The 26,228-nt window shown below is 41.9% G+C and overlaps 1 protein-coding gene across 1 annotated transcript in view; it reads left to right on the top strand.

Moving 5' to 3' along the window:
• Il23r (interleukin 23 receptor) overlaps positions 1 to 3,492 on the top strand; it is a 63,484-nt gene extending 59,992 nt beyond the window's left edge. Inside the window, exon 11 of the mRNA XM_042274659.2 lies at positions 1,482 to 3,492. Coding sequence (XP_042130593.2) covers positions 1,482 to 2,120 — 639 coding nt within the window. The 3' untranslated portion in view covers positions 2,121 to 3,492. The remainder of the gene's footprint in view (positions 1 to 1,481) is intronic.
• The last annotated feature ends 22,736 nt before the right edge of the window (positions 3,493 to 26,228 follow it).

The raw sequence follows: 26,228 nt of genomic DNA, 5'->3' as shown, positions 1-26,228 counted from the left end.
AGGATTGTTTACAAGAGACGGAGATGTGTCCAAGTCTCAGGCAGGGTACCACTCCATTTCTCCAACTTTATGGACTATGCAAAGATTATTGTTGGGTGACTGCGGAAGATGGTGTCACCGGGATGGACTAGGATTTATGTCAACCAGGAAAAAAGGAGTAGGCACCAGGATGGCCCTGGGAAAGGCGGGGGAGTGGGGGGTGGGGGGAGGTGGGGGGGGTGGGGGGGGTGCAGCTTTGCCAGCTACAGAGCCAAGGTCAGAAGTATGTTTCCAGAACTTCCAGAACTCTGCTTAGCCATCACCATTTTGAATACCCAGTTAGTGGGACAGAAATGTCATCTAAACATGTGGTACTACCAGAGCAATGACCATAGAAAATGAGTCCAAATGTGATGGCTGCAGAGAGGAAATGTGGGAAGATGAGGACTTTCTTGAATGGTCTCGGCAGAAGTGCCATGTGAGCTCAAGTACAGAGGGGACAACAACATCTCGGGCAGTGCTGGCCTGTTTGTAAAACAGACACCCACGGTTCTGCTTAAAGCTGGGTGAGCCCACTGTCTTCGTTTGCTTTCTATCGCTGTGATAAACCACTATGACCAAAAGCAGCTTGGGGAGGAGAGGGTTTGTTTCGTCTTACAGCTTGCAGTCCATCATCCAAGGCAGACAGGGCGGGAACTTGAGGCAGGAACTGATGCCAAGGCCATGGAGGAGAGTTGCTTACTCGCTTGCATTCCAGGGCTTGTCCAGTGTGCTTTCCTACAGCACTCAGGACCACTAGCTCTGGGGTGGCACTGCCCACAATGATCTAGCCCCTCCCACATCAGTCATCAATCAGGCTTGCTCACAGGCCAATCTGGTGGCCACATTTCCTCAACCTTCTTCCAAAATGACTCTAGCTTGTGTCAAGTTGGCATAAAACTAGTCAGCACACCTACTAATCAACTTAAGTCCATATGAACAAAGCGTTCCCAGGATAAAATAAAAATAAATAAATAAAATTTTTAAAACCATTTTTTGTTTGGTTTTGGTTTTTCAGACAGGGTTTCTCTGTGTAACAGCTCTGACTGTCCTGGAACTTATTTTGTCAACCAGGCTGGCCTCGAACTCACAGAGATCTTCATACCTCTGCCTCCAGAGTGCTGTGATTAAAGGTGTGTGCCACCACAGCCTGGCTAAAGAACTTTTTTAAAAAAGATTTTAACCGAGAAATATGCTTAAGTCTTGCATTATTTTTAATTCTATCTTTGGGAGGCCTGAATAAAGGTTTAGAAGACACCAAAAAGACAAGAGAAAATCATCCAAGACATAACACCAAGATAAAGGGGGAAAGAAAGGAAAGTTGGAGAAAGAACATTTCAGCCCTCACTCAATTATTCGGTTGATTCCTTTAAACAGTTTTTGGGTTTTTGTTGTTTTTTTTTTTTTTTGCGGGGAGGGGTTGTTTTGTTTGTAAAGTGAAGTAATGTCTTTTCTTTTTCTAGGAAAAAAGTGTATTTGAGGATAATAAAGACAGTGAGCAGGCTCTGTATGTGGATCCTGTGCTTACAGAGGTAAGTGAAATCTCTCCGCTGGAATACCATCACACAGGTTACAAGGAAGAAAGGCTCACAGGACTCCTGGAGACAAAAGACTGTCCGCTAACAACACTGTCTACCAGTTCTTCTGTTGTGTATATTCCTGATCTCAACACTGGATACAAACCCCAGATTTCAAACATTCCCCCCGGGGGAGACCATTTCATTAACAGGGATGAGAGGGAGTCTGCAACCCTTGAGGCCACAAGTGACCACTTTACCAGACTGAAAACATATCCCAACTTTGCATTTCCTGCCTCAAGTATGACTTTACTGAGCAAAATACTAATTCTTGATGACTTGAACCTCGTTTCAAATCAAGGTGAATTCAATCCTCTTGACATAAAAAACTCAAGACAGGAGGAAACAACCATGACTTTGGAAAGTGACACACCCCGGGAAACTATTCCAGAGCAGACCCTGCTGTCTGATGAATTTGTCTCCTGTTTGACAGTCAGGAGCGAGGACTTGGCACCTATTAATTCTTACTTTCCACAGAACATTTTGGAAAGCCAATTCGGTGGGATTTCACTCTTGCAAAAGTAGACTCTCCCATCAAAGTCAGTAAGAGAGGCTGCCTTTCCACTGAAGGCCAAATCTTCCCTCCAAAGAGTGTAATTACACTTACAAGACACCAGGAATGAACATCCCTGGTTGGCAAAGCAAACAAAACAAAAACAAGGAGGTAGATTTGTTTGTTTGTTTCCAGTTTCATGTTTAACGTTTCCACTTGAGATGGGCGCTCACATAGCCAGGCTTGACTCTAACTCACTACATGGCGGGAGGATGACTGAAGCCTGGCTTTTCCTGCCTCTTCCTCTCAAGTGCTAGGACTAAAGGTGTGTGCCACCAGGTCTATTTCTTTTCATAGTTTCTTCATTAGGTTGTACAGAACAGCTCTGCATGTATAAAGGGTAAGCAGTGACGAATACGCAGTGGTAAAATAAAAGTAGAAAACAGGTCTTTAAAATGAAAACATGAACATTTCCTGGCAGAGTCAGAATCAAATTTAATTTTGCCTTATCACTTAAAATTAGATATAGAACCAAACAACAAAACAAGTAAAGCAGAAACAGACGCTAGCAGCTAATATTAACATACTTGCTTACTGTGCTTCCAATGCGGTCCTTGTTTTAGATTAAAAGATTGTGAATCAGTGGTGGTTGGAACCATAGGCCTGCTTTCTCCATCCAGGTTAGGAGTGGTGGGCCTTAACAGGTATTTTGAATCCCCGGTAGTAGGTTCCTCCATCAATAGAGTAAGCCAAATCGAGCCCAATTAAAAGTAAAGGACCAGGTTTAATCTGAGCAAAGCATTTCTGGGTGATCTCGGGGGAAGGAAAGAGGGGAAATCATGTGGCAGGTTTATGGACCAGAGCCTAAATACCCTGTAGGTGTGGTCTTGATCAGCTCCAGGGAAGGAGCCGCTACTTGGCTTGCTTTCTGAAAGGGACAGGTTTGAGGCGGAGCTTCCAATGGAACAGGGATCATACTGTGGCAAACACCAGTATTTACCTTCTAGCAGAATCTATGTGAGGCAGGAGACACAGGATTGGCAAGACAGGTGGTTTGACTGTTATTTTCAACTGTATGTTGAGTATGTCATAAACAGATGTGTATCCTACTCTGGAATGGTGAACATTTACTCCATCTGCCCTTGTCCTGTAGCCTGTGTCTCCTGCAGACATTGCAGGTTGGTCCCTACATGCCTCGGTTTACTTTTGTCTCATTCTCTGACACCATTGTGATCCAAAGTAGAACAACTGGTTACAAATGTAAAAAGCTTAAAACCTGATGGAAATTCCGTTGTCTAATCCTAAAATAGATACGTCTTTGTTGTACTTTACATAATCTAAAAGGGATGCTTTATGTCACTCACAAAATGCAATTGTTAAATATGCTGACTTGTAAAGTATCATGACTTTGCTTTATTCTTCTCTAAAGAGAGACTAACAATAAGAGACAGAGGCAGGTCAGATTTGATACAAAAATGGCAAGACAGATTCATCTTTTGTTTGTTAGATGATCTGGTATATTGTGAAGGATATTTCCATAGGTCATTTCATTATAATCATAAATCTAACGCATTTAGAAAGCTTTTGCCAGTTCAAAGGATGAAAGCAAAGAGTTCTTTGCTCTTCTGTCAAGGCTTCCGGAGCAGTGCGTGCCCCTGACACCAGGCAGTGTGAAGGGAGCAGCAGTTTTTGTTATGTGGTGTCTCCTCCCACCACATCCCTGTTCAGCACAGGAAAAACTTTTTTAGCTTACAAAGTAACAGGTTTCTCTGTGGCTTTTTCATACAGACCTAGCTTTGGTTGACACTCTCTCCACTTTCTGTCCTTGTGCCCATGCCCACTTAAGCCCTCCCACCCCCTGGACTGCCACTTGTACTTGCAAAGCACATGTGTTCTAGTACCCTCCCCTTGTCTCCCCTTAAAGCCCTTCCCCCGCCCCCTCAAGAGCCACTTTCTAGGTTCCTGGCCTCTACCCATACTCACATCTACAAATGCACATGTAAAAAAATTAGAACTAAGGATCCACATAAGAGAAAGAACATGCAAATGTTGTCTGTCTGAGCATGGGTTACTTCATTTCATATAACATCTGGGAGAGGAAGAGCTGGTTAACAATGGATACTGCTCTTGCAAAGGACCCGAGTTCCAATCGTGGTATCCATGCTGGTTGAGTCACTGCTACTCAAACTCCAGGGGATCTGACAGCCTTTCTAGTCTCGGAGGGTACCTGCATTCATGCACACATGCTCCCACACCTACAAACACGTAATTTAAACATACTTATAGGAAACAATATATAATATTTCCTTGTCTCACCCATTTTCCTGCAAATTTCATAACTTCATTTCTCTTTGCTGCTGAATAATATTCCACTGGGCATATGTACCACATTTTCACTATCCACTTATCAGTTAGTGGACATCCAGACTGGTACCATTCCTTGGTTACTGAGAGTGGAGTAGCAATGAAGGATGAATAAAAACTCTCAAACGGATGTTAAGTCCTTTGGGTCTAAGCCCAACAGTGGTTGTATAATAGATCTATTACTAGGTTTTTGAGGACTTCTCCACACTGCTTTCCACAGTGTCGGCACCAGTTTAAACTTCTACTGACAGTGCATAATGGTCTCTTTCTCCACGTTCTCGTAGTATTTATTTCCTTCATAACAGCCAGTCTGCTTGGGGTGGGATGGAATCTTAAAGTTGTTGTTTTTATATAACATGATTATTTATTGATTCTTAGGAAATTTCATATCACGCACCCCAATCCCACTCACCTTCCACTCCCTCCACTCCTATCTGTCCCTTACCCCCACAGCTTCCCCCTAAAAAGAAAAGCCAAAAAAATTAAAAACAAACAAAAAACTTCCTCACTCCTCCATCTTCTCACCTCTCCAACATCTCTTCAGTTATCCTGGTGGCACTGGGAACTGTGGTGTGTCGAACAGTGTACCCTTTTATCGACTCAGTTTTACTTGTAAATGTTCATTACAATGAGTTGTTGGTCTGGTTGAAGACCTCTGGTTTCTGGCACACCATCGTCATTGGACCCTCACTCATCTGAGAGTCCTCTCAGACATCCTGCTATTGCCCTGAGTCCTAAAGATCCTGCAGCTATTGTCCAGTTCCACAGGACCAGTCCCCTCATGCACTCCAGCAGGTCACAGATGGTGTAGATGTTAGGGTGGGCCAGCCCAAGGCCCAGGATGTGGACCTGAGTGGTAGTTGAGCTGGTCAGTCCAAGCTACTGGGACCAACGCCCTCCAGTGAGGGGTGGAGCCAGCTCTCCCTATAACCATGCCATCTGGACCAGCTCTCCCACACTTGTGGTGAGGGGTGGTGCCATCTCTCAGGAGTGCAGGGGAGACTGCTCTACCATGAGGGGTGGAGCCAGCTCTTATGCTGCAGTGTCCATCAAGGGACAGGGCCAGCTATCTCAAGGCCAGTGAAGGGCAGGGCCGGCTCAGCACTGCCCTCAGATTTCAATATTCATAGTTCCTATTCCCCTATGTGGTAACATGGGCCATAGAGATCAACACAGATCCCAGCTGCAGCAGGACCATAGACCCAGACATGATCTAGGCAGCAGCTTGGGCCTGGACATCACTATGGCCCTGGGTGGCAGCACAGGACACCCAGATCAGTCTGGTCCTGGTAGCAGCATGGCCCTCAGATACCGACATGGTCTCAAGTGACTGACCAGACCCCTGACATTGGCACAGCTTTCGATGCTATCAGGAGCCATAGACATCAACAGAGACCCTAGTCATTGTAGGGCCACAGACCCAGACATGGCCCTAGGCAGCAGCCCAGACCCAGATGATACCATGGCCCCAGCTAGCAATGCAGGCCACTCAGATCAGCATGGCCCTAGAGGCTGTGTGGCTCTTGGAAACTAACATGGCCACAGATCTCAGGCATCCATGTGGCCTTTGGTGGCATCATGGTCTGCAGACATCAACACTGACCCCAGTTGTGGTAGAACTATGGACTCAGACATGATCCTCGGCAGCAGCCTGGGCTTGGATGTCACCATGGCCTCAGACGGCAACACAGGCCACTCCAATCAGCATGGCCCAGTGGCAGCATGGCCATTGGATGCTGGCTTGGCCCTATGGCATTGACACAGCCTTCAATGGTATCAGGAGCCACCTTCGATGTTATCAGAGCCACAGACATCAACAAAGACACTGGCTGCACCATGGCTATGGACCCAGACATGGCCCTTGACAGTAGCTCAGGCAGGCCTGATGTCACTGGGGTCCTGGGTGGTAGAATAGGCCACTCAGATTGGCATGGACCCAGTGGTGGCATGAACCTTGGATACCCACATGGCCACAGGTGGCAGCCCAGACTCCTGTTGTCCTTGTGGACTTTGGTGGCAACATGGGCCATGTATGTCAACACAGACCCTGGGTGCAGTAGGACCATGGGCCCAGACATGCCCTTGGCAGCAGCATCCCAGGACCAGATATCAACCTGTCCCCAACTGGCAAGCCAGCCACGCATATCAGCCTGTTCCTCATCTCTTTGCTTCTTCAGTTCTGTCTCTCGCTACAGCACATGAACTGTTCTGATTCTCTTCCTCTTCCATTTTATCCACCATACAGTTGCTCATCATAATGGTACCTACCTACCTGGCGCCACAAGCCAGCCTGAGCCAAACGGTGCCAGATGGGCCTGTGGATGTCTCCAGCCAGCCTGAACTGTGAGGACCCAGGCTGCAGAATCTCAAAGTTTTAATTTGCATTTCCCTGATGTATAGTGATCTTGAACACTTAAAAAAAAAAAAAAAAAAAAAAAAAAACATTTACTTACTCTTTGAAGAACTCTGTTAACTCCCTAAGCTTGTTTTTAAAAATCAGGTTGTTTGTATTCTTTTCAGGTATATTTACGTGTATGGGTATTTTGCACACATGCATGTCTGTACACCATGTACATATGGTGCCCACCGAGGCCACAAGAGGGTACTGAATCCTCCTGGACTGTGGTTACAAATGGTTGTGAGACACCATGTAGCTGCTGGGAATTGAACCCAGGTCCTCCAGAAGAGCAGCCGGTGCGCTGAACCACTGGCCAGTTTCTCCAGCCCCTTGTTTGTTTTCTTGTTGTTTAGCTATTTTAGTTCTTTTAGTATTCTAGACATTAATCCTCTATCAGAAGTACAGCTGCCAAAGATGTTTCCCACATTCTGTAAGCTGTCTCTTCACTTGATTAACTACTTCTTGTGCCGTACAGAAACTTTTTTAATTTCATGAGGTCCCATTCCAGGCCTTGTTTCCTAAGCAACAAGGGTATCCTATTCGAAAAGTTCTTCCCCAAAGAAGAAATCAAGAAAGAAAAGAAAGAGGAAGAAAGGGAGGGAGGAAGGGAGGGAGGTAAGGAGGGAGGGAGGGAGGGAGGGAAAGGGAAAGAGAGACCTTGGAATAAATCTAATGAAGGAAATGAAAGGCCTCTATAATGAAAACTGAAGCTATTTTTTCCTGTAGAACTTTCATGGTTTCAGCCCTCACACTGAGGGATTCGATCCATTTGAGTAGATCTTGTGTGTTTTCTTTCTATAATTCTTTTACCCAGTGCTAATTGAATTGTTACATAGAATTATTATTATTTATACTTAATACTTATTACATTAGAAGTGCCATCACCATTGCCATACAAATCTCAGGTCTGAGTCAGCACAGAAAAATTCGTGAGTGTTTCCGGTCATACTTCTCTCCCCGCTGTTGTTCCTACCCACTTCACCTCCCATCTTTGACTCTTTCATCCTGTACTTTCTGAACTTTCTGGGAACAAGTCTGAACCATGACATCTACCCATTTTGCTCTTAAGTATATTATTAACTTCATTTCCTTGAGTCTCACAGTATTGTAAGTTGCTGATCCTAAGTGGAAATATCTTTTCTTTTGGTATGGTTTAGGAGAAGTGAGAAAGTGGTTCTCAAGACACCGCTAAGAAAGAGTAAGGGGGGAGATGCTGACAGACAGTGGAGTACCTGCTCTGTACACTACAATAGCTGGTAAGGAGAATAAGCAACAAAACAGAGGCAGACCCTGCCTCTCACCTGGGCATTGAGAAAGAGCTGGCCCCCATTATTGGGCGAGGGAGAGCTGGCAGGCTGATCAACTCAGCTACCACCCAGGCTCAGATTCAGGGCTTTGAGTTGGCCCACCCTGACATCTTCCCCATCTATGAGCTGTTGGAGCACCTGAAGGGACTGGTCCTGTGGAACCATAGCTGCAGGATCTCCATGACCCAAGACAACAGCCGGATATCCCAGAGGAGTCTCAGTGAGGGTCCTGTACTGACGGTCTAATGGAAGCCAGAGGCCTTGAACCAGACCAATGACTCATTGCAATACACAAAAGGGTATACTGCATGACACACACTTCCAACGCCACGGCAACGAATGAACATGTGATAGAGTGGTGGGAAAGACAGAGGTGCAAAACGGTGCATGCGCAGCACAACTAGAGAAGTGACAGCGGTGATGGGAGAGAGAAAAGGCTGCGGCTGATAGAAGAGCAGGTTGTGCCTGGTTTTTTGTTTGATTGGTTGGTTGCTTTTTGTTTTGTTTTAATTTTAAATTTTTATTTTCTTTGGCGGTGCAGGGGAGGTTACAAGGGTGGAGGGTGGATATGGAAAGACAGGGAAATGAGTGAGATGATATGGAAAGAGTGGGAAATGTTCTTGGGGTGCATGTTGTGAAATTCCCAAAGAATCAAAAATTATGTTAAAAATAATGGAGGCACAGATGAAGTACAGTGGGGCCATTTCCTGGAACAGGTTTTGTGTGTGTGTGTGTGTGTGTGTGTGTGTGTGTGTGTCTTTCTGTCTGTCTGTCCGTTTACTTTATTTAAGAGTAGAATTGTTGTAAGCAGAGTTAAAAAGTGGAAGATACAGTAAGGGATGTGGCTCCTGGACAGCATGGGTTGCTGGGTTGCACTCCCTGTACATCCCCAGCGTATTCTTTTCTTATATTTTTAATCACCCTTTTTTTGACAGAGGGACTGAGGTGGCTGCATAGAGAAGAGGTTTTTCTAAGATGTACTTCAGCAATTTACCCCTTTCTCAAGCACAATTAGTTGTAGCATTCCAAAGAGTAAAGATGAGGAAGGCAGACTTCCTGCTGAGAAGACACTGGAGACCTTTCTGAGGCTTCCTTTCTCCATGTCTTCCTGCAGCTGCCTCTAAAGCAGCATGGAGAACCCAGACTGGGCATCTCTCTCCCTTTCTCCATCTCTTACCTGCAGCTGCCTCTAAAGCAGCATGGAGAACCCAGACTGGGCATCTCTCTCCCTTCCTGTGCACTGAGTCTAGCCTGGAGAAGGCCGAACCTCAGGACCGAACAGAATTTTTCATCTGATATCAAGTGGGCCAGCCCAGAAGGTTGATCTAGACCATTCCTAAACTTCTCTGTGCCATGGCTGAGCCCAGGGCCTCCTCCCTCAGACAGCTGAGGGAGGCAGCCGCGCCAAGGATGACCTAGTTGCTCTCTGGTTAATGTGGGATTTGTCTGGGCTGTGTTCACATTTGGGCTCAGAGAGCAGTGAAAATAAAATAGTGTATTGTGAACGTAATTAGATTTCATAAAGCTGGATATTATGGAATCCTACTGCGGCTTCTCTCCATGTGAGGTAATTATACCAATTACAGAGGGCTTCACCTTAAAGGGAATTGTTACCCACTTGGCAGACACTATTGATTTAACATGCAAGAGGTGATTAAAAATAAACCATGGCTCTCTCTGAGGTAAAAGCATGAAACTAATACAAAGTAATTAGATTCAGATTCATGAATAGATTGTGTACAATTCTATTTAAGTTAAGGTAAATTACAGAGAGCTACCAGAGGCTGGACAGAGCGTTACTATGTCTCTTCCCCACTGCCAAGATTAACCATTAAATTCCAATAAATGTTTCATGTTAGTGCTCTTTTAGCCGTTTTACTAATTCCACTCAGCCTAACTTAGGATAATACTCTACACCTTGCATGTGTAGAATTCCCATAATTGCTCTGAAGATGCATTCCATTTGCTCTTATGTTCAGAAATACAAGCTCTTGTCTTTTCTCATAATTCACATTTAGCAAATATTAAGAATGTGATTTTACAGCTGTGCGTTGGTGCCGGGTCCTGGGCTCGTTGCATGAGTTGGCTGTTTGAATCCTGGGACTTATGCAGGGACGCTTGGCTCGGTCTGGGAGGGGGGGACTGGACCTGCCTGGACTGAGTCTACCAGGTCGACCCCGGTCCTCGGGGGAGACCTTGATCTGGAGGAGGTGGGAATGGGGGGTGGGCTGGGGGGAGGGGGAGGGGGGCGAGAGGGGGAGAACAGGGGAATCTGTGGCTATTATGTTTAACTGAATGGTGTTGTAAAATAAATTTAAAAAAAAAAAGAATAAAACAAGAACTATTTTTGTAACCAAAAAAGAAAAAGAATGTGATTTTAAATGGTCTGCTTTTACTCGGAGCAGTGAGAACGTTCTGGTTGAGTTGTATAACAGGAAAAGAAGAAGATAAACAAAGCACCATCAGGCTAGGCAGCAGTTTGTAGAACTGCTTTTTTTTTAATATACATTTATCAATTTTAGTATATGCGAAAAGAATGGTGAACATTTTTTCCTTAGATCATTGTCTCAAGCAAAACAAAATATTTCCTTTAACCATAAAGACAAACCTAAAATTAGTTGCTCTCTCAGAGCACAGGAAGGAAATCATAAACAGCCCAACACCGGACCCAAGTGTGAGGTGCAAAATTCAACGAGACTTCTCTTTCGCTTTCCTTTGCTTCCTGCCTAAAAGTTTCTTTTTCCAATTTTTGTAATGGATAAAGAAAACTCAGTCTTTAAGACTTCCTTAAAGTCTTATTTGCTTCTGTGCCATTTAGGTCAATCCAAAATCAGTTCCTTGAAAATCTTTTTTTTTATTTTTATTTTTTATTATTTTATATATATTATGTGTATGAGTATTTTGCTTGCATAAATGTATATGCACCGTATACGTGTCTGGTGCCAAAGGAGGTCAGAAAAGGCCATAAGATCCCCTGGGACTGGAGTTATATATGGTTGTGAACTGTCATTAGGTGCAAGGAATTGTTGTGGGATGACCTGTATGCTGTGAATATATGTTGCTATGATTGATTGATAAATAAAATGCTGATTGGCCAGTAGGCAGGCAGGAAGGATAGTGTAGGCGGGACAAGGAGAGGAGAATGCTGGGTGGAAGAAGGCTGAGACAGGGAGATCCTGCCAGGCGCCATGAGGAGAAGCATGATGTAAGATACCAGTAAGCTACGAGCCACGTAGCAAGGTATAAATTTATAGAAATGAGTTAATTTAAGACATAAGAACAGATGGCAAGAAGCCTGCCACAGCCATATAGTTTATGAGTAATATAAGTCTCTGTGTGTTTACCTGAGGGACATGAGTGGGAGAGATTTGTCCCAACTGCCGGCAGGCCGGGACACAGGAAAACTTCAGCTACAAGGAATTATACCCACGTCCTCTGCAAGAAGAAGTTCTCTTAACTACTGCACCAACTCTCCTGTCTCTCCCTGAAAATATTACACTAAGAACAGTGTCTCATAAGTGGGCACTTCAAAATTTCTGATAGAAGAAACACATAGACAATGGCATAGACTATTAATTCCTTTATCTTCCTGTGAAGGAAAACATTCCTACCTGGAACCATTGGCAAGCTTTCAGACCTGTGTAGTCTGAGGTTGCTGGTGGTAGTGGTGTTTTGTTTTCATAATACCCCTATGTTGCATCTCCATGACAGATGTTTCCCTAGTTGCCTGTCACATGATTGGTGTGAAAGTAACAATACAATACACTTCATACATTTCTCTTATCTACTCAGTTTTATTTTCTTGAGTCACTCCAATGTCACAGTCATTTTCAATGAATTTCTTGGCTTTTGACCCAAACCTTTCTTTTTCAGGTGGATTCATTTGATAGAAATAAGACCCCACCAAGTAAACAATGTCCCTCACTGGGGAAGAAATCTGTCCAACTTCCACACTAATTAGATAACCATCTGCCTCATGATACGGCACAGGCAAGCAGTGCACTAAATAAAAGAAAATGAGTGAGCAAACCTACATGATCACCTTCCAGAACATTAATTAAATATCCTTTAACAGCTAAATTATAAAAGACAAAGCATTATTATAGCTGATAGGAAGTTTGGCATAAAGAAATATGTTGCTTCCATATCTGAATTTGTAATTAGTGATAAAAACCTTGCCTTCATGCATGCCAACCAAGCATGTATTCTACCACTGAGCTACAGCCTCACCCTATGAGTTGCAAAGCCTTTACTTCTAATAGTCATTTATTTTATATTACTGTTTGTGGTGGTTTGAAACAAAATGATCCCATAGGGAGTGGCACTATTAAGAGGTATGGCCTTGTTGAAGGAAGTATGTCACTGGACTTTGAGGTTTCAGATGCTCCACCAAGTCTAGTATGTCTCTTACTGCTGCCTTCTGATCTCTCCAACACCATGTTGGCCTATGCACCACCATGCTTCCTGCCATGACAGTAATGGTCTAAACTTTTGAGCTGTAAGTCAGCCCCAATTAAATATTTTCCTTTATAAGAGTTGCCATGGGCCGGGCAGTGGTGGCGCATGCCTTCAATCCCAGGACTTGGGAGGCAGAGCCAAGCAGATCTCTGAGTTCCAGGTCAGCCTGGTCTACAGAGAGAGATCCAAGACAGGCACCAAAACTACACAAGAGAAACCCTGTCTTGGAAAAAAAACAAAACAAAACCCTAAGAGTTTTACTAAGACCAAGGGTTTTATTAAGATTTTATTTACTAAGATACTATTATAGATGACATCTAATTTGTTTAGATTCAATTCATTCATTTTCTGAATGAAACTGAGCTTAGCCTGATGATTTACATATGGTTTGATGGGCCAGACCCTCTCCCTCACTCCAGTCCAGGGCTCTATTACAACTCACACCAGATTAATGTGCTCACAAATAGATCTGTGGTTCTCATTCTGTTTCAATTACCCAGAATCCATTTCAGAAAAAAATAGGGGAAAAAACTTTAATTTTTTCCAAAACGGCTGAAGTTGAGCTCCTGGGAGCTCTGTTGGAACTTTCTAAAGGTTTGCCAGAGGTGGTTTTTTTTTTTTTTTTTTCAGAGCTGAGGACTGAACCCAGGGCCTCGAGCTTGCTAGGCAAGCACTCTACCACTGAGCTAAATCCCAAACCCCTAGAGGTATTTTATACACTTCCAGGAACTAAGTTTCTGCCTCATGAGAAGGGGCTTTTTTACCTTTATTGGCTATGTTCCTTCTCAGGTCTTTGATGGGATTGAAGACTAGCAGTTATAGTTACAACTTAGTATATATAATATCTTAGATAGAACATATTAAGTATTAGATTCAGGTTCTTTAGGATAGGACACCTTTGAATGATCTTTATAACATGCCGTTTACCTATGCTCTATACTTCTCTGGATTTTAGAATGTGTTTCTTGCTTGATATTGTTTGCATTGGTTGTAGTTACATCTTATCTAGGTCATTATCCCTCATTATTTCTGGACAATATTTGATAACCATTCCTTTGTATATAGTCTTGTATTAGTTTAGAACCTTCTTATTTAGACAAAAAGGGGGAGATGTAGTGGGTAGCCATTCCAGCTTGGATCTGGAAGCTCCAACCCCCATTGAGACTCTGGCAACTGTCACGCCTATGAGGCGGGGCGAGGGGAGGTGCTGGAAACCCGCGAGCTGGATGGGCAAGCGCTCGCTCTGGGCGTGCTCTCTGCGCCTGGACCCTGGATGGTGGAGATTGATTGTGCAGAGCTCCAGAGAACACCGCTGGATTGCGATACACCTTCCCCAGACCCCCGCGACCTATCCATTCCTTCATTTGTAAGTCATCCACTAAATAAATCTTCCTTTTAACTACGTGGAGTGGCCTTTATAATTTTCCCCAATATATATCTCCTCCAACGGCTACACCTCCTAATCCTTCACAAACAGTTCCACCCCCTGGTGACTAAGCTTTCAAAGATATGAGCCTATAGGAGCCATTCTCATTCAGATTGCCACAGTGGCTTAAATGCAAATTGTCTTTGTTATGGGAAGGGAATCTTCCTTCCATAGGGCTGGTCAATTCTGGTGAACATTTACATCCTAACAGCCTAATATTTGCTTGTCTCTAACAAGCCTGACTAGCATAGTTCTTACCTTTGGGGTATTTTAGAGGCAGTGGTCTTTTTGTTAAATTCTACTTGTGTGATTTCATGTCTCCCAAACAAATCTATTAGAAAATCTTTTGTAACATCAATTTTATTACTTTGGGTTTCTTCTACATCATTGAGACCAATTTTCTAAATGGTCTGTGCTAGCCTCAAACTTATGATTCTCCTGCCTCAGCCTTAGGAGTTCTAGAATTACACAAATAAGCCACTATACCCATCGATAATTAACAAAACTAAAGACTCAAGCCATTTAGAGCCTTTATTCTTTTTTCACATTTTCTATATATCTGTTTATCCTTGCTTGGTAATTGCAGGGCCTACTTCTTCTATTCTGGCCATATGAATAAAAACAAGACTGATAACAGCTTTGGAACTAGATCTCTAGTGTGTCATTGGGGAGATTCTCTCTCACACACCGGACTCCAAACTCTCTAAAGAGAGCCTTTGATGCATCTAGCATGGGGCAAATGTACACAATTGTTCATGAAAGTCCTGGGGGAGGGCTTTGATAAGCTTATCTTGAAGCATGTGTATACCCTATGTCAGTCAACAGAAGCTAGCTGATTGGCCTACACTGGTGGGAATGTAGGGGGAAACCAGAAAAGGGGAACTATAGAAACAGCACATCACCAGTATTGTGGACAGAACTGCTTCTCTTGAATGCATACACTGAAGCTCTAACTTCCTTTATGAGAAATTTGGAGAGTGGGCCTTCATGCTAGGGAATTAAAATTAAGTGCCATCATGGGGCTGAAGAGATGGCTCAGCAATTGAAAGTGTGTACTGTTCTTTCATAGTTCCTGAGTTTGGTTCCTGGCACCCCTGGGGGCCCATAGTCATCAGTAACTTCACCTCCAAGGGTATCCAATGCCTCTAGCCTTCATGAACACCAGAACTTACATACACAAAACATCTCCCTGATGTAGAAGAAACCCAAAGGTAATGAAATTGATGTTATAAAGGCTTTACTAGTATATTTGCTTAGAGACATGAAGTCTCACAAGTGAAATTTAGCTAAGAGAGCACTCTCTCAAAAATATCCCAAAGTTAAGTACTAGGCTAACCAGGTCTATTGGCAACAAGGGAAATTTGGGATGCTAGGATGTAAATGTTCACCAGGATTGACCAGCCATTAGGCCCTGATTTCCATACAAAGGAATACCTCTAAAGGGCAGCTCAGGGGGCAGGCCGTGTAGAGTCACAGTCATCAATAAGTTCAGGTCTGCCATTAAGACTGCTGTACTCTTATCAGGAAAAACACAACTCTGCCAGGTGACCCTGGGTAACAACTATTGGTTGTTACACTGGCATACTTAAAATAATTCTGTCAATATGTAAAGTCTTTGTGGTGTAAATCTGCGTAAGCGGCCAGACTTGCAGTCTCCTGTCCCTATTTAAATTGTTTGGAAGTGTAACCTGGGGCCAAGCCAGAAAGAAATTTAAAATGACAACATGTGTAAAATATATAAGCCTAAAGTGGATAAAAACTAATGAAATCTTCTGTTGGGGCTCTTATTTGGTTGTTAGCCCCAGTTGGTCAAGGCCTAAAGTAAAGAACTTTTCCTTCATCTCTAAGCATGTGGAGTAATCCTCACTGAGAAGACATATTATTTTTATTACTTAAAAAAATAAAATAAAACAAAGTTTGATTACAGGACTGGAGAGATGGCTCAGCAGTTAGGAGTACTTGATGCTCTTCTAGAGGACAGGGGTTTGAATGCCAACATCCACGCGGCAGTTAACAACCATTTGTAACTCCAGCCCCAAGGATCTGACACCGTCTTCCAGCCTCTGTGGGTACTTCATACACATGGTGCATAGACAGACATGTAGACAGATCACCCACATTCATAAAAACAAACACATAAATTTTTGAGACAATATCTCACAGTGTATCCATGGCTAGCCTGGAGCTTGCTGTGTAGACCAGGCTGCCCTTGAGTTCACACAAACCCTCCTGCCTCTACCCATCAAGTGCTGGGATTGGAGGTCAGCTATGAATACTTCCTTCAAGTTCAATCACGGTCATAACTGACGGTTCATCCTTCCATCCTACGGTCTATTTTTTCTTTGCTACTTAGAATCCAGCTTCTGTTATTTACAAGTGAGATTCTCAGCCATTTCCCATTTCCCAGGGAAAAAGAATTAAAGAGAAACTTCGTGTTTGTCTTCTAGAATGTACATGATTTTGTGTTAATAATGGTTAGCAATAATTTGCAGTGATTGTTTTGCCTTGTACGCTAAAGTGCCTGAACTTGAACAGAGACCACAGCCTAAGGAAACGGGATGCTGGGGGTTAAACCTGAAGCTTCCCTCACATCTCCTCTTCCATTGACATCTTTGCAATTGAACAAGTGAAATCACACTGAAAAGCAACGAAAACACCACAGTCTTAAAGGCCCTTGAGAAGACACTAGCTCATGTTAGCAACTCACTGAACATCCTGCTTGGAAATCTGAAACAGACTGAAAGCCCTGTTGTTTTATGGTTACAAATGGTCCTACTCAGACCTTTATGTCTCTGATTAAAACACTGTTCTTGGATAAAGATATCAAGCATCAAGTAAGAGGAAACAACCACCACCCCTAAAACACACAGCTAACTTTCAGAATGTAAATAATGTATAGCTAAACAAAATTGTCAAGCCAACTGATGCAAGTTTTCTTTCCTGTGACTACATAAGCAAAAATCTTTTGCATGATACTGAGTTTGATGTGGTATAGCACATAAAAGAGAAAGCATTGTATTTGCACAGAAATCAGGTAACTCTTCCTACAAACTGAGGAAGAAATTATCTAAGTGTCAGCTCCTGCACCCCCTGGTGTAAATAGGCTTACTGGGGTACCAAGGATCATTATCATTAATACATAAACTTGACAGAAACTAAATCTCAGTGCACACGTTCATTTACACCAGATTCTTCACCTCCATTGTTTAATTACACTTCCTAACAACTTCTGAGGTATGTGTTATCACCACCATTTGATGGCTAAGGCAACCCAGCATCACCTACTAGGGTGTAGTAACAGATAGATATGGCTTTTGAAGACATGTCCCTTCATTCCTACCCATGTGCCTAATTCATCAGTGCACTAGAAGTTCCTTGGTGAATCCCAGGGGCTGCTGTTTAAATTGTTTCTTTAAGTAGGCATGCAAATCTGGATCCTTCTTTCTAGTAGTACTAATAAACAGATCACAAAAAAATAAGAAACTTATACCAAGACAACATCAGCAGGAGAGAGAGAGAGAGAGAGAGAGAGAGAGAGAGAGAGAGAGAGAGAGAGAACCCATGATGCGCACGCACATGTCCTGGAAAAGTTACTAAAGGCTCACCTGTGACACATATCCAGATCCAGCCACAATAAATCATTAAAAAGAAAACAGAGTCCACCACTGAATAAAACACTTGAATTGGGACCAAATCCTGCACACAAGGAAGCATGACAGACTTTTCTGTCAGGTGCTTTTTGGGACAGTCACCAAAATTTTGATGCCTTAGATTATAAAAAGAAGTGTAGAACAATGTTGTTTGTTTCATTGATGCTATACTATGAGCATTCAAAGGCATATTTTTATTTATATTAAAACACATACAGGTTTTACAGCTGACTGTAACAGGCTGCTATGTCTGCAAGCAGCCTCTCTTGGAGGTTCAGGGGGGAAGAAAAGAAAGACAGAATAATAAGGAATCATCCACACAAAAATACAGCTCTCAACTCAAAGGGAATAAGAGAAAGTTTATTCTAGAACCAAAATTTAAATAACCATGCTCCTGGGACACAATGTTCCAATGGAAGCAGTTTCGTGGAGTTTTATGGTGACAGAAGGAAGAAAGTTATAAATCAAGGCATTTATTTATTTATTTATTTATTTATTTATTTATTTATTTATTTATTTTTAGTGTATTGGTAGAAGCACCTGGGAGGTAATTTCTGCAAAATGAGAGAATCTCAACTATAGGCCTTAGATGTTATCTCCTGGCATTCTTCACCCTTCCCTGCCCTTCCCTCGGTAGAAGATGAGGCTTTTTTAAGCAAATACATCCCAAGGGTTTTTTTTTTAATATGTTTATCAGGATATTAGATATGACACTGATGTGGGCAAGGAATGGCTCTTTGTGGGGCTAAAGATAGAGAAATTGTAATTATACTCTGGGGGCTGCAGTAGTCCAAACTCTCCATAGTCACTGAAGTTTTAGTAAATATTTGTGGACAGAGCTTCTTTTCCAGAATTCTGGTACACAGGATGAAGCAAATGTGACAAAATCTTTAAAAAAAAAAAAAAAAAAAAAAAAAAACAGGTAATCTGGAGGAAATGCATAAATTATTTACATGGCATCACATTGGTTCTGGCTATTTGAATTATTTCAAATATATGATGATTATGCTTGGCTAACCCAGGGACCCTGGTTTCAGGTTCAGATTTCTCATCATTCCTCTATGATATGTATAATGGTCAAAACGAAAATGGCCCCCATAGAATCATGGGGAGAATTAAATGTTTCCCCTATAAGAGTTGCCATGGTCATGGTGTCTCTTCACATCAATAGAAACCTAAGAGTCATGTTTGTTCTTTCATATAACCTCTTTGGACCATCCCTCTCTGGACATCAAATACATACCTTTTTTTGAAATGTGATTTGTCATTCTATTATGCAAATGAACCTCTTTGTACAGGGTATTAAGTCACCTACAGAGTATTCAGGTGAGGTTCCTTAAGGAGCACATTAAATTGGTGAGGATTATGACTACTCTTAGCAGCAGCAGAGTGGATCTGCTATGTAATACATGCACCATGAAAATGGGGGGACTCTGTGTAAAAATTATCTCCAGTTTCAGGAAGGTGGTAGTGGAGCATTAAAATGAGCATGGTGTTCCCGGAAGCCGGGAGCTGGCAGCTTTCGCATGAAGCCAACCTGGACTGCAGCCTTCTGTGTTGCTGAGCTTGAGTTGGGGCCAGAACTGGATCACCCTGAAGGGGAAGAAAGGAGAATACCCCAGAGGGCCTTCTGTCTTTTCAAACACATTGGGTCTCACCTTTCAGTAACGTCAATCAGTTATTTGAACAGCATCTCCGCAGTAACACCAGTTACTCATCTGTTTGCAAAGCCGTGTATCTCAGTCCTATTCTGTCAGAAAAGGCCTGCCATGCTCTCCCTTCTCTTTAATTATCATTGATGTTGCCTTTAATCTAGGCTCGATCATATTGCTGTGTGTTCCCAAAGTGACCTTCACAATGACAGTGCTTAGATCAGATTATTTCTTTTGACTGGTCTACTCGCCTTTCCTCCTTCAGGGTCCATAAGTTCAAGAAAGGTAGGGCAGCCTTTGTTTTCTTTATCTCTGTGATGCAGTTCTCTAGAACAGTGCCAAAGACAACCTATTGTAAGTATCTATTGAGCATAGCAATAATTATAGTAGAAGCTAAATTTTTTGCACCATCAGATATTTTAATTATAACCATTGTAGTAGGTGGGGAATGGTAGCTTGTTGTGGTTTTAATTTGCATTTTTCCGATGACTAATGAGTACCTTTTCATGTACTGTTGGCCTTTAGGAAAGCCTGGAAGTTGGGGTGGTAGGGTTGTCACAACAAAGTCCTACCACAATTGGGGTGGCTGAAACAGCAGAAATTTATTTTTCCCCCAGTTCTGGAGGTTGGAAGTCAGACATCAAGATGTCTGAGCACTCTTTGACATCCAAATGGCTGCACCCTTCCTCCATGTTCACAAGATTCCCTGTGAATGTCTGTGTCTTTCAAAAAATAAATAAATAAATATGGATAGCCTTTCTCGGTGTACTCAGTCCTTCACACCATCCCTTTGTATCAGCTGCCAAGACCTAGAGGCATTCTGTACCTGAAAACCCACTAGACACACTAGCCTGGGAATCAGATAGGTGATCTGGACTGTCCTTCCTGTCCTCCATTACTAAATCTCCAGTGTCATTCCCAGCCCTGTAGAAGACTACTTGCAGGAGGCTGTCCTCCCTCTCTGCCATCATTCCCTGGGACTTCACCAAACCTCATGACAGACTCAGCATTCCCCCTTCCTATGGAACCTCTCAGTCCCCTCTTCTAGCCTATCTCCATTCCTTCATGTCAACCCCCAATACCTAGAAAACATTCTACCCCAGAACTTTGGGGGCCACACCTGGCAGGGACTCAGAAGCACTCCTTTTCAGGCAACCCACAGCCACCACACATTCCTAAGATCCAGAGAAAGCAACAGAAACCAAGGAACATAACGTCTACCCAACAAAGACAAGACCATATATCAACATCTAAAATTCGAATCATCCAAAACCCAGATGCCTAGATACCAGTGCAAAAACACAATTACACCTAAGACAATATGGCTCCATCAGAACCAAGCAATCTTAACACAGTAGGCCCTGAGAAATGCAGTACAGCTGAAGCTCAAGAAAGGGACTTAAGGGCTGGAGAGATGGCTCAGAGGTTAAGAGCACTGCTTGTTCTTCCAAAGGTCCTGAGTTCAATTCCCAGCAACCACATGGTGGCTCACAACCATCTGTAATCAGATCTGGTGCCCTCTTGTGGCTTGCAGGAATATGTACAGACAGAACATTGTATACATAATAAATAAATAAATCTTTTTTAAAAAATCCTAAAAAAAAAAAGGGATTAAAAGCTATTATGAATATGTTCAAGTGTTATGGAATATTAGTTAAAGATGTTACATTATTTTATGCTGTGAAATATTGATTTAATGATGAAAAGATGTGTTGCATTCTTTGATATTGCATTTGTTTAACTCTGTTAAGCTGTGTTACTTTGCCTGTCTGAAACACCTGATTGGGCTAATAAAGAGCTAAATGGCCAATAGCTAGACAGGAGAGAGAAATAGGGCTGTCAAACAGAGAGAATAAAAAGAGAGAAGAGGAGGAAATGAGAAAAGGAGAGGAAGACACCAAAGGCCAGCCACCCAGCTATACAACCAGCCACAGAGTAAGAAGGAATGAAAGACATACAGAATAGAGAAAGGTAAAAGCCCAGAGGCAAAAGATAGATGGGATAATTTAAGAAAAGGTGGCTAGAAATAAGCAAAGCTAAGGCCAGGCATTCATAAGTAAAAATAAGTCTCTGTGTATTTATTTGGGAGCTGGGTAGTGACCCCCAAAAAGCAAAGAGTAAAAAGAGTTAGAAAAATAAATACCCATCAACATTCAAGACCTTAAAGAGAATACGAATAGATCCATTAATGAAGTCTGTGAAAATAAAAATGAACAGTGGAATGAAATGATGAATACCAGAGAGGGAAGAGAGAAACTTAGGCATTGAAGACAAGATAGAAGAAAGATACCTCAGTCAAAGAAAATATTAAACTTTCAAACTTTCATGCACAAAACATCCAGGAAATATGGAATACTATGAAAAGAAAAAAATCTATGAATAATAGAAAAGAGAGGAAGGAGAAGAAACCCAGATTAATGGCACAGAAAATATTTTTAACAAAATGAAAGAAAATCTCCCCAACCTAAATAAAAAGATGCCTATCAAGGTCCAAAAAGCATACAGAACACCAAATAGGCTGGACCTAAAAAGAAAGTCCCTTTGGCATGTAAGAATCAAAACACTAAACATAGAGAACAAAGAAAAAAATATTAAAAGCTGCAAGGGAAAAAGACCAAGTATTACATAAAGGCAGACCCATTAGAATAACACCTGACTTCTCAATGGATACTCTGAAAGCCAGAAGGGGCTGAAATGGATATTCTACAAACTCTAAGAGACCACATAGGCCAGCTCAGATCTCTTTATTCAGCAAGACTTTTTATCACAATGGATGGAAGAAAAAATCCATAATAACAGCAAATTTAAGCAGTATCTATCTATAAAGCCAGCTCTACAGAAGATGCTATACGGAAACTTCAACCTGAAGAAGTTAACCATACCCAAGAAAACACAAGGAATAAATAATCCTAGAGCAGCATATCAAAAGGGTGGGGGCCCACACTGTAACAACAAAATATCAGGAGTCAGCAAATACCGCTCTTTGATAATCCTCAACATCAGTGGTCTCAACTCCCAATAAAAAGTCACAAATTAACAGACTGAACACTAAAACAGGATCTATCTTTCTGCTGCATCCAATATACACACCTTAACATCAAGGATAGACATCAGCTAAGCATAAAAGGATGAAAAAAGTATCCCAATCAGATAGACCCAGGAAGCAAGCTTGAATAGCCACTTTCATATATGACAAAATATACTTCAAAATGAAGCTAATCAGAAAAGATATGGAAGGCTGCTATGTACTGATCAAAGGGAAAAAATAATCCCCCAAAAGGATATTGTAATTCTAAACACTCATGCACTGAACACAAGGGCATCCAGTGTTTCATTGAAAGAAACACTGCTACAGCTTCAACACATATTGATCCTCACACAGTGATTGTGTGTGACTTCAGTACAGTTTCACCAATAGACATGTTACTCAGATAAAAACTAAACAGAGAAATTCTGGCACTAAACAACATCGTAAAACAAATGGATCTGATAAGTTGCTGGTGTACATGTCAGAGGAGCACCAGCTGGCAATTGAAGTTCAAGGTGTCAGCCCACCAGGGGGCAAATCTCTGATGGGTGAATCTCAGATAGGCAAGGCCCCCAAGACCACATACTCCAGAATGTCTTTTGCTTCTGCTGTGCCTTTACATGCTGCTGCCATCTTTCTCTAGTACCTAGCATGGTGTGAATGGGTATGGGTAGATCCCCACTGCCTGTAAAGTAGTGTGTTTATCTCATGAAAACATCATGTTCTACTGGGCATTTTTACCTGTGGATTAGTGTGAAGATGATTTCTTCTTAAGCTGTACTGTCTAATTTTGTTTTGTTTTGTTTTGTTTTGTTTTTCGAGACAGGGTTTCTCTGTATAGCTTTGCGCCTTTCCTGGAACTCACTCTGTAGACCAGGCTAGCCTTGAACTCACAAAGATCCGCCTAGTTCTGCTTCCCAAGTGCTGCGATTAAAGGCGTGCACCACTACCGCCCGGCTTGTACTGTCTAATTTTTTATGATTAAAGATATATATAAGGAATTGTTACACAGCTAGGGTCTGTGAGTTTCACCTAAGGAGCTGAATGAATCATAGTTCAGGTTAATGATTAAGGAAAACAATTGAGTCCCAGGAGCCAGATGGTCACAAATTCTTTTAATGTTAAAAGATGAATTTGCAGGTTTCAGTGTGCATCATAGCTGAAACAAAGCTTCAAAATAACACCAAGTTCGATTAGATGTTTTTGATAATAGCTTTGAGATGGAAAAAACCCTAGAAAACAATTTAAAGTTCACAAGGATCCATAGCTGAGTTATGGATTCATTAGACTACAAAGCAGTCTGATACTAGCTAATGTATTTTTCTTGTTAGGATTGGTTGATGATCAAAGACGATGATTAATTCCTTATACCCATTTTTGCTCTCAATCTCCTAATATAAAAAAACTATTGATGAATGGGTATGTACCCTAAAGATTTAATATAAAGCTGACTAATTTTTTTTCATGTATGAAAGTTTAGGTTTGTGATTCCTTTAAGATTCCTTATAAGATTACCTTTCAAAAATAGCAATAAAAGGAATGACTCTTTCCTTATAACCACAATATGCAGCCTGCCAGTAAAAGAAATGGCTGAGAAAAATACCCTGATTGCTCACACTCTGCTAATTTATAACAAGTTACTTAGATGTAAATTTATATGGGTTCTTGAGATCACTTTATTTTAATCATATAAGAGAAGTGAAAAACATGCTTTTACCCATATTCATTTATAATCATTTACTTGTAAAATAGAATGTAACTACATTGTAATTTTTATATTGCTTGAAAGATTTTGCTGGGATATGTAAGCTGTAAAGGAAGAATAAAAATAGAGTTAGAAGGAAAACATCAAGAATGAGAGAATAAGGAAGAATAAAGATAGAGTTAGGCTGGGTAGTGGTTCATGCCTTTAATCCCAGCACTTGGGAGGCAGAGCCAGTTGGATCTCTGTGAGTTCAAGGCCAGCCTGGTCTACAGAGGGAGATCCAGGACAGGTACCAAAGCTACACAGAGAAACCTTTTCTCGAAAAACAAACAACAACAAAAAGATAGAGTTAGAAGGAAAGCATCAAGAGAGACAGCAGGGACATTTCTGGATAGGGATAAGAAAAGAGAATATAGAACACAGAATAAAGAATACAAAATAAGGAAACCATCAAGAGAGTGTGTGAGTGTTTTTTTTCCTTACCTCTCAGATAAAAAAGTGATAGTATGCTGACTCCATGGATTCCCCTTTGAGCCCTGCATTGCTGGAGGCTGGTCTCCCAGGCAGCGAAAACAAATATTTACAGAACATTTCACCCAAACACAAAAGAATATACCTTATTCTCTGCACCTCATGGAACTTTCCCCAAAATTGACCACATACTCATTCACAAAGCAAGTCTCAAAAAATACAAGAAAATCAAAATAACTCCCTGCATACTATCAGACCATCACAGATTGAAACTAGATATCAACAACAACAGAAACAAAAGAAAGTTTACAAACTCCTAAAAACTGGACAGTTCTCTACTGAATGAAAAATTGATCAAGACAAAAATAAAGAAAGAAATTAAAGACTTTCTAGAATTCAATAAAAATAAATACACAGCATACCCAAACTTACGGGACACAATAAAAGCAGTGCTGAAAAAAGTTTATAGCACTAAGTAACTACATAAAAAAAAAATGGATCTCTCTCATGCTCATGGATCAGTAGGATTAAAATAATAAAAATGGCCATCCTGCCAGACACCCTGATAGTTGTGCCATAAACCCCATCCAAGGACTGAGGAATCTGGATGCAGACATCCATGGCTGGGCCCCTGGTGGAGCACTAGGAGTCTAATCAGTGAGAAAAAAGAGGGTTTATATGAGCGAGAATTGTTGAAGCCAAGGTTGGATAAAGCACAGGGACAAATAACCAAATGAATAGAAGCACAGGATCTATGAACCAAAGGCTGAGGGGCCCCCAACCGGATCAGGCCCCCTGAATGGGTGAGACAGTCATTTGGCTTGATCTGTTTGGGAGGCAGCTGTGCATTGGTACCGGGTCCTGGGCTCGTTGCATGAGTTGGCTGTTTGAATCCTGGGACTTATGCAGGGACACTTGGCTCGGTCTGGGAGGGGGGGAATGGACCTGCCTGGACTGAGTCTACCAGGTCGATCCCGGTCCTCGGGGGAGACCTTGATCTGGAGGAGCTGGGAATGGGGGGTGGGCTGGGGGGAGGGGGAGGGAGGCGAGAGGGGGAGAACAGGGCAATCTGTGGCTATTATGTTGAACTGAATGGTGTTGTAAAATAAAAAAAAAAATGTAGAAAAAAAAATGACCATCCTACCAAAAGCAATATACAGATTCAATGCAATCCCCATCAAAATTCCAACACAATTCTTCAGATACTGAAAGGACAATTTTCAGCATCATATGGAAACACAAAAAAAAAAAAAACAGGATAGCTGAAACAATCCTGAGTCATAAAATAACTGCAGGAAGTATTATCATCCTCTTCAGGTTGTACTACAGAGCTATAGTAATGAAAACTGAATGGTATTGACACACACAAAAAAACAGACAACTTGGTCAATGGAATCAAACTGGAGACTCAGACATTAATCCACACACCATCTATGAACATCTGATTTTTTTAATAAGGAAACAAGAAATACACACTGAAAAAAAGAAAAACAAAATGCAGAAAAGAATGTCAATGCTCATCAAACTGTTCAACAGAGCTCTGAGAGGGGAGAAATGAACAGGGAGGGAAGAAGAGAAGGGAAAGGGAAGGAGAGAGGAAACCAGAAGGGACAAGGGAATATAAAAGAAGGTAATGGAAGGGGAAGGGGAGGACAGGGAGGGAAGAGGAAGAAAGGTGAGA

This window comes from Peromyscus maniculatus, chromosome 3 (genome assembly GCF_049852395.1).
Source record: "Peromyscus maniculatus bairdii isolate BWxNUB_F1_BW_parent chromosome 3, HU_Pman_BW_mat_3.1, whole genome shotgun sequence".
Lineage (NCBI taxonomy): Eukaryota > Metazoa > Chordata > Mammalia > Rodentia > Cricetidae > Peromyscus > Peromyscus maniculatus.
The sequence above is the reverse complement of the archived record's forward strand: the minus strand, read 5'-3'. Positions and strand labels throughout refer to the sequence as shown.